This window comes from Urocampus carinirostris, chromosome 5 (assembly GCF_059441175.1).
Source record: "Urocampus carinirostris isolate Australia breed hairy pipefish chromosome 5, RoL_Ucar_1.0, whole genome shotgun sequence".
In the NCBI taxonomy this organism is placed as follows: Eukaryota; Metazoa; Chordata; class Actinopteri; order Syngnathiformes; family Syngnathidae; genus Urocampus; species Urocampus carinirostris.
Window position 1 is genome coordinate 10,325,641 of NC_142353.1, and position 9,315 is coordinate 10,334,955.

The 9,315-nt window shown below is 40.3% G+C and overlaps 1 protein-coding gene across 1 annotated transcript; it reads right to left on the bottom strand.

Annotated features, from left to right (window-relative positions):
* Positions 1–403: 403 nt before the first annotated feature.
* On the bottom strand, positions 404–9,141 carry med27 (mediator complex subunit 27). The gene is made up of 8 exons (XM_088335662.1): positions 8,884–9,141; positions 7,262–7,406; positions 7,052–7,182; positions 5,885–5,978; positions 5,710–5,817; positions 4,135–4,176; positions 2,861–2,938; positions 404–1,579 (listed from the first exon to the last, which is right to left on the bottom strand). Exons 1-8 carry the CDS (start codon positions 9,084–9,086, stop codon positions 1,445–1,447), a joined length of 936 nt encoding a protein of 311 aa, XP_088191788.1. The 5' UTR covers positions 9,087–9,141; the 3' UTR covers positions 404–1,444.
* Positions 9,142–9,315: the final 174 nt, after the last annotated feature.

The following is a 9,315-nucleotide window of genomic DNA, read 5'->3' on the forward strand; positions in this document are numbered from 1 at the left end:
GAGAGACCAGAGAGTAGTGCATTACAGTAATCGAGACGGGAGGTAACAAACGCATGAATTATAATTTCCGCATCCGACTGAGACAGTATAGAACGAATTTTAGCAATGTAACGAAGATGGAAGAAAGCGGTTCTAGTAATTTTCTTTACATGCGTCTCAAAGGACAGATCAGGGTCAAATATGACACCTAAATTTTTAACTGAGTCACTCTGTGTGATGTGACATTTGTCAATGTTCACAGCAGTTTTTGAGAATAAGTCACGGCATTTAGATGGACCAATGACTAACATTTCGGTCTTTTCAGAGTTAAGACGCAAGAAATTGAGTGACATCCACTCTTTTATCTCAATGAGGCAGGCCTCCAAAGTTGTGTATGGCCAGGTGCGCGATAGTTATTACATAAATTGACAATAGAGAGGACCGCATCACAAGAGCCTCAAACGCCTTGTAATTATTTATTGTACGAGGATTAAATTCAAGCGTTTTTTCAGAATTGAGCGCGACACCGCCACCTTTCTCCAACGTGCGTGCTCCATGGCTACTCACGTAGTCTGGGGGAGAAGCATAATTTAACGGTAAAAACTCATCCGGGCGTAACCAAGTTTCACAAGGACCGATACAGTTAAGTTTATTATCACGAATAATGTTATAAACAAGTAAAGCTTTAGGAGCAAGCGATCTAATATTTAAAAGACCAAATTTTAGCTTTGCTGAATCATTTGACTTAACTGAAGTCTTTGTAGTCTTTGTAGAGATCGTCACAAGATGTCGCCGTTCGTGAGCGTTGAGTTTAAAGCGTCGGTTGTCCGGCGGGGAATGAATGGTGGAATTAGTCACATCTTCGCGTCCTTCTTGCTCTTTCGACTTCGCACGCTTCACACATTTACCCGCACGGCAACCACGCTTCTGTTTCCTGTCTTTACGGCGCCGTTGTCGTCGTTTAGTAGGAGGAACAGTTGTCCACAAAGGTGCCGGATCTCTTTGAAGCTCGTTCGGGATATCATAGGCGGTGTAAAAAGTGCCCGAAAAGTCAGAATTTAGACGCCCACCCAATCGAATAAGGAACAAGTTATTTCCAAAATACATATTAAACTGGTGGCCCTTTGCACTAAAAAGTAGCAAATAAGTAGCTCTGAGCTTAAAAAAATTTGGTGACCACTGGCTAAGACAAAAAACAATTTGGTTTTCTTCCAAAAAGTCATTTTATATTCAACTTATTTACACAGTCTTTTGGTTCCTGCAATCTGGCCTGTTCAGACAGTAGAAAAGTCCTTAGTGTTGCAGGGGGTTGGGTTTCCACCACGGTACGCCCTCACCTTAGTGACCTTCATCAATCAGTTGTGGATGAAGATGAGGGTACGCAGAAGAACGGTCTCACAAGAAAACAGTACAAAAACAAACCACAAAAAGCCACTTGTAAGAAAGTTGGGATTTGTGGGCGAAGTCACATGCGGCAGGTGTCGTGAAAGGCCTCCAAGGTACGAAAGTCCCTCCACGTGGGAGGAAGCCCGTCCTGCAGGAAGCGCCCGCATCGCTGGCACGGCGCCTGGAAGAGCTTCATGTAGCTCCTCAGCCACGTCTGTGCACACGTGTCAAGGCATGTTTACATATTTACACGTGTGTGTGTGTGTGTGTGACTGAGAAATACTGAATTTTCCAGACTATAGGCAGGGTTGCTACACCTTTTTCATGGCCAAATTCAAGCACTTTTTAAGGAATTTCAAATCCAATTTTCCATTTTTTTCTAGCACCATTAAAAGAAGAAATCCATTGCCGATCAAAAAAGAAACGAGAGCCTAAACCTTAGTTTCAAACCCCAACCTTATTTTGGAACCCTAAAATCGGTTTAAAACCCAACCCTAGCTCTACATCTTACCATAGCTGTAACCATAACCCTAACCCGGTTTCAAATTGTAACCGTGGCTCTAAACCTATTTTGGAACCCCACATTTTGAACCCTAATATGGAGCGTAGTTCCTAGCCCTAAGCCTGTTTTAGACCTTAACCCTAGCTCTAAACTTATTCAGTTTAGAACCCTAACATGAAGTTCAAACCCTAGTTCCTAACCCTACACCTAACTAGCCCTAGCCTTAACCCTATATCAGAACCCTAAATTCCGTTTTATTCCCCTAATAAGGAGCCTAAACCTTAGTTTCTAACCCCAGCTCCAATTGGAACCATAAAATACGTTAAAACTCTTGTTTGAAGCCCAAACTCTAGTCTCTGATCAAAGCCCAACACCTAAAAAACATGGCAAGAATTTCAAGCATTTACAAGCACTTTACCTAAAATTCAAGCACCATTCAAACCTTGAAAACACAGCATTAAAATTCAAGCATTATCAAAGATTTCAAGCGCCCGTACAAACCCTGTATAAGTCGCAGGTTTTTTATACTTTGGCCAGGGTTGCGACTTATAGTCTGTTGAGACTTATCAGGAGGTTAAGCGCTCGTCCTGGAATCAAGAGGTCCAAGGTTCGATTCCCAGCTTCTCCTTGTTATATTTCGAAGTGTCCTTGAGATAAGCAGGTAGGTTCCTTGCATGGTTGACGGTGCTATTGCTATGTGAGTGTGTGAAGCACATTGTAAAGCGCTTTGGGAGGTCTTCATTGACTTGAAAAGCACTATATAAATGCAAACCGATTATATTTACATATCATTAACAAATAAATGGTGTCCCTACTTCCCAAGTGGTTAAAGGATACATCCACACCCACCCACATATCATTTTACATGTTATTTTCACACTAAACCGTAAGACGGCCCTGTAGGCCTGTGTTGACAATTTTTTGGGCTGGTGCAACTTGTACTCTGGAGCGCCTTATAGTCCAGAAAATACTGTATGTGTGTTCTTTGCTAACCATGAAGGAGCGCACAACCACTTCAGGCATCTGTGGCAGCTGGTAGTGCAGGAGTGCAGTCGTTGCGTGGTCCGTTACCTACAATGTGAATTTACCAGGAGTTAATCAAGCTCTGTGAAAATGTTTTACTCTCCCGGACCTCTTCCAACAATGGACCGAGTAACACGATAAGCTCCAGTAAAGGTTTTGAACAGGCACTCTCACTTGTTTATTTTAGAGGGAATGCAACAATGGTAAGAGTAAAATATCTCTTCAGTGTAGAAGATAATGGGCTCTTGAATGCACTCGTGTCAAACTCGTGGCCCCTGAGACAATGGTGAGACAACCACAAGAAAAACAATGACTATCAGTTTTAAATATGTCTACTGGATGTCAGGCAGCACTTGCAAAGCAACGACTGTAACTGTATTTGCTGGCTACCATTAATTAACCAGAGAACATTGTGGAAACACATTCCGATGTTGTTTTACTTAAATAAAAGTCACAGATGTGCTATTTAAAGCAATACAAAACCCCAAATTTAAAAAAAAGCAAAAAAGCACATGAGTGTCTGCAGAGGTTTAACGGTGGTGTTACTATGAGTTATGTAACAAAGTATTCTACTTGCTGAGGCCATTTTCTGGCTGAAATTATCCTTGCATCTCCTTTTGTTGTGCGTGCAGGCATGTGAAATTCTTACATGTGCTTCAATGAACTCTTCCTTTTTAATCTTTTTGGAGGTTTAGGTTGGCATTTGGAATGTATTCGAAACGGTCCATTTCTTACTTTCACCATTTTCAATCTACGATTAAAGAAAATCTTGATTTCACGCTGTCCACCCAAACCCCCATTCCCCCTTTTCCCTTCAGCGTAATGCGCTTCTTGGCCAGAATTTGGATGATAAAAGTAGGATAAAAGCAGATATCAATATTCTGGAAACGGATTGTGTTTGGCGTGTAAATTTAAAGTGCATGATAAAATCTACCAAGTTTTAAGGTCAAAAGGTTGGTATGTAAGTTTTTATAAAAATTAACTCTGAAAATGTAACTACATTCAGTGTACATTTCAGACTCAAAAGATAGATAGATAGATAGATAGATAGATAGATAGATAGATAGATAGATAGATAGATAGATAGATAGATAGATAGATACTTTATCTATGGTAAAGGTATATGTTCACTGGAGTAGTGTTACATTTAACTCCTTAGGTGTAAATTAACTCTTGTTATTTTACTGTGTCTTGATCAGCGCAGACATCCCACAGCGAAACTTCCCTGGGACAGGCCCACTCACCTTCTGGAACACCTGATGCTGCGACTTGGTCCAAATGTCCAACTGTGAGGAAGAAGGGCAGGGCACAGCATTAAATAAATAGTACTGTAATAATAATATTTAGTGCTACTAGTGTAAAAATTTTTTTTGATAACTATAGAAATAAATATATAGAGAGACAGACAGACAGACAGAGCCAGAGAGAGAGAGAGAGAGAATATAAATAAAAACAGGGTTAGTACACCTTTTTCCAAATTCAAACACTTTACAAAAACTTTCAGGGCCAACTTATCCAGTACCTTCAAAGGACAGCGCCGAGCAAAAAACGTTTTTATTTGTGTGGACTTTAAGGACTTAAATAAAGTCTCCATCTTGCTGCCAGCACATACTTTGTGCTATTTTGTGCTGCTCCTATCTCTGATCTACAATATTTTTGTGTCAAAGGGCTGTGATGAACTGACACGAATTCTGCTTCAACAATGCACATGCAGCTTGGCTACATAACACTTGATTACAAACATGGAAAAGGCTCTGTAATAATTGAGTTAAAAGAAAAAGACAAAAAAAAGACAGTACTGTATGTATTAAAAGCAGAAAAATAAGCCAAATTTGGACTCATTTTAATGATATTGATTCCCCCGAAGCAGAGTGCATTCAATATTTAAATCTTAGTGGCTTCTGATATTTTGCCTTTTGTTTTACTTGTTTTAATTTATATTTTTTGGTTCTTAGTGTATCTATGTCTAAATGGATTAAAATAGAATTGTAAATAGGTGTTCTTTTTTGCATTTTATCATTTATTTATGGCCTGAAGAGTTAGTATTTTTAAATCTTAGTTTATTTGTTTGCATTTCCATGGATTTTGTGTTGTTGTTCGACTTCAAATCTGTCCAATGTCTAAAAGCTAAAATCTTCTTGTATTCCACAATTTTTTGTAGAGTTTTGAATATTTTAATTTATGTTTAATGTGTTTTACAGGGATACCTTGCAAAACATATAAAAATCACTAACTACTAAATAATTTTGTACAAAAGGTTATTGACTATATTTCATTAAAAAAAAATCTGAGGGGATGTTTGGGGGACGATAAAGAGTTGACTCTAAAGAGCCAGTTTTCTAGATAGAGCTGTCCTCTTGGGTGCGACTAGTAGGGGGCAGGGACCCTTCACATGACAACGCAATAATGAAAATCCACCGAAGCAGGCGCATCGGTGTCATTTCGCGCACTTCTTAAAAAAAGTTGCTTGTCAAATCAGTCTCCATCCACATCAAAGGATTAACAAGGCAAATGTCATGAATTTCTATGTGTTCATTTGATATTCAAACAACTCAATTTTGTTTTACTTACAAGAAATGCAAAAAGTATGTACTTTATTTTTGTGAACGTGTTAGCATGTTCTTAATGCACTGCATTGTATTATTGCGGTTTTGCCCATCGGGAGAAGGAATTTAAAGCTTCAATAAATCGTTCCCTGTGGTCCAAGTCCTTTTTTGGTTGTTTACCTCAGCATCGTATCAATGACGCTACACTACAGCGTCAAGAGTGCGTATTAGCGTTAGCCCACCGAGGGGCGAAATGGTGTCGACGCTGCTCACCTTTCCATCAGCGTCGTGAACCTTCTCGTGGAAGGCGCGCACCAAGGTGCGGTCGATGAAAAGCGAACGCATCACCACAACGGCCTTCAGCACTTTGCCTAGCGTCACCTGCGTGGAAGGGGTGCATGGCAGATCACATAAACGGCTGCGAAAAGCGCCTGCACTGTGTACGCACCAATAGGACTGCCGATGTCCCGTTGGGGCGGAAGAGTTCGATGCTCATGTCGGGGAACATTCGGCCGATGCGAGAGATCACGTCGTCCACGTACCTGCAACAGGAGGCTAGTTATAGGCCATATGGCCGTATTCCATATGCAGTACACCCAATCCACTATCTCTCCATTTCCCTTTCTGTGCAGTTTTCGTCCAGAATCAAAGCACAGAAACTGCACTTATCAAAATCACCAATGACCTCCTCACTGGAGCTAACTCAAGTTAACTCTCCATTTTTAGCCTCTTTAACCTTAAATACCATTTCTCACCCATTCTCCTTAGCAGACTCTCTTTGATTGGTATAAGCTACACAAATGAACATCAATAAAGTGCCAGTTTACCTTTACATCAATATACATTTAATCATATGCACATTTATTACACAAAAGTAGTACTTACTTACTGTATACTATTATTATTTGAGCTTTTTTAACTGAGGTACTGGGGATTCTGAGCTAATAACCATTGGTTTCTATTCCACGCTAAACGACAATTTAACTTTGCGATCCACACCTCAGGGCATTTCATGTTGTATCCTGGGGCTCTACTGTATTTGTGTCTGACATCCAAGTAACTTTGGTGAATTGTTAACAGTTTGGAAATATGCAATGACTGCAAATGACTTTTGGGTGTGAGAATTGTACCAGACCACCACTTGACTCCCATGTGAACATTGGCGGACTCTTTGGGCAGCATTTGTATTAATGTAACACATTTTCCGGACTATAAGCCACACCCAAAAACCCCAAATTGTCCAGAAATAAAAGTGCTTCTGGTATCCCGGTACGCCTTGTATTCTGCAAAATGTGTTAGATATGTTTGAAAATGCATACAGTATTTATACATGTCCATTAATACAGGAAGCATACTACCCTATTTGTGCAATGATTGATCAGTTATTAATGTCACTCACCAAAATGGCAAAACATTGTATGCAACAAGAATCAAATAATTTATACCGTAAGTGTATGAAAACTGCAACAGTTAAAAATACCGTAGCTCTTACTGAAGTTTTAATTCAACGCGCCTTACATATGGAAAATAATATGACAAATGACTATTTTGGGGGGATGGACCTTATAATCCGATGCGCCTTAGAATGCAGAAAATACAGTAGTCAAAAACTCACTGGGGGGAGGGGACAAGGGTGCTGGGCTGGACCTTGGGCCTGCGCTTGGCCGAGGCACCCATCTGATTAGCCGAGCGCTTGAGCGACTGCTGGTTAAGCAAGCTGGAGGCCAGGCCGGCGTGGTACTGCAGCTGCAGGGGGGGCAACGGCAACCCAGTGAGTAAGCAAGCGAGTTCATGAGCGAGGAAGCGGCGTGTTTGATGGACCCACCTTGTTGGACCACTTGTAGGCCTGTAGCAACTGCGAGTAGAGCGGGGTTTTGTCCTGGACTGGGTCCAGACTAAGGAGGCCACTGTTGTGCAGCGGGTGCGACTCGGACGGGCGGCCCACCAGCCCGCTCAGACGCTCCAGCTCACTGGCAAGGAAACGAGTGACAACGTTAAAAGGGGAACAACTAACATGGCTAGCATAGTACTCGGCCACGAGCGCTCCCGTCTTGCTGTTGAAAATGGGTATTTTTCAGCAAAGAATGATCAAAAGAACATTTTTTTTATTTTAGACAAAAGAAAAAATAAACCAAAATTAGGCTTTTAGAAGAACTATGTTGTAAGGTGATAACATCACACCAAAGGAGCAGCGCGCTATTTGAAGCTGGATTTCACACGAAAAGAGTTTGTGCACGAGGCAGTTTACTCTTCATTTTTCACACAAGAAGGAAAAGAAGTTGATGATTTTGGTCTGTATTAAAAATTGAATACCAGTTTGTTATTTTGACTAACACCTCAATGTTATTTGTTGATATGACTATTACACACTGTTCACATCATTGTCACTATGGTCCATTCATGTTACTGGTCTTTGATTTCCACCATCTATAGGGCGTATTTGCTTTTGTAACCTAGAAGATTTACTAAAAGGAAATGGCTAGGGTGGGGACTTTAAGAACAGGTTGGAATTTCTTATCTGAGGTTTGAGTCCTCTCCTTCACCTTGCAAGTTCAAAATCCAGAGATGTCTTCTCTCTTATTTTGAGTGTCTACTAAACTTATAACCTATAGAGATGGAGGTCAAAGCAGAAGCTCTGAAAAGTTTTTGTCAAAAAGAAATGTTGGCAAAAGTTGGTTAATGTCCCTCTGCTTCCACGTCTTTGCTAGCCGCTGGCCACATCATGGCTGACGTTTATATGCTAACACCAAAAAGCTTACTACTACAACTGAGCCACTTTAATTGTGTGTGACATTCAGTCCATTTGTCTGACACGAAAATAATTTAAATTACAATTAATATCATTTTACTTTGGCAAATAGACAAGTATGTCCTGTGGTTGCATCCGACTGCGGCACCATCATCAATACTCAATTAAGAATAAACTTGTGCTAATTGGATTTCTGATCTCTGAACAGTTTGACTTTTGTTTGTGTGATCGGATTTATTTTCAAGGACTAAAATGCATTTGTTGTTTGATTTTTTTGAATTACCATCTAGTAATATGCTTGTCAGGTATTTGTTTTACATAATACTTTTTCACAATTTTAGGCAGTTGCCTTGCATGGCTGACGCTGCTATTGGTTAGTTAGTGTGTAAAAGGGAAAAGTGCAAAGTACATTGTAAAGCGCTTTGGGAGGTCTTTATTAACTTGAAAAGCGCTAAATAAATGCAGACAATTTACATTTACATTAAACTTTGCAAACACTGGAATTTCCTAGGCCACCATCTTACGTTGCCACACATATACCTCTAATCGCAGTTTTAAATATGATGTTTGTAGCGCTTTTTTTCTGGCGTTTTCCTTATTAGTTAATTATGAAAAAATATCTGTCACTTATTCGATAAGGAATAAGTTTTAACTAGGAAAGTAAACAAAAAGAAAAGAAAGTTGACGGTCCGACTGACTTGAGGTCTCTGTTGACCGCCTGCAGGTTGTCCTGGAAGGCGGCGATAAATTGCTTCTCGCGGCCTTCAAGCGTTTCTCGATTTTTCATGCCGTCTTTGAGGGACTCGAAGACGCGGCTGACGCTGGAGCGAAGCGCCTGGATGCCGCCGATAGCGTGGGAAAAGGCGTCCAAGTTGACTCCGACGCTCACCACGTCTGCCATCTTGCTTTATCGTTGATATTTTGCGTAGGGTGGCAGGCGCACGGTGATGACGTCAGGTGCACGTCGCCTCTCATATTTGATGTATAATGCGTTAAGAAATTTAAATAAACATGTTTCAGCTTGTATTCATGTTTGATTTCGTCAAAAAATAATAAAGAAACCATTAACGTCCATTTCCAATTTTAAAAAATGTTTTATTTCTACACCAAGCAAAACAAGATATATAAAA

Bases quoted from the DNA above. Each gene is read 5' to 3' on its own strand.
- med27 (XM_088335662.1), bottom strand. From the start codon at position 9,086: ATGGCAGACGTGGTGAGCGTCGGAGTCAACTTGGACGCCTTTTCCCAC. The intron at 7,183-7,261 runs GTGGGTCCATCA...CCCCCCCTGCAG, and splicing joins CCTACAAGTGGTCCAACAAG to CTGCAGTACCACGCCGGCCT. The intron at 4,177-5,709 runs GTGAGCAGCGTC...TCTTCCTCACAG, and splicing joins TTCACGACGCTGATGGAAAG to TTGGACATTTGGACCAAGTC.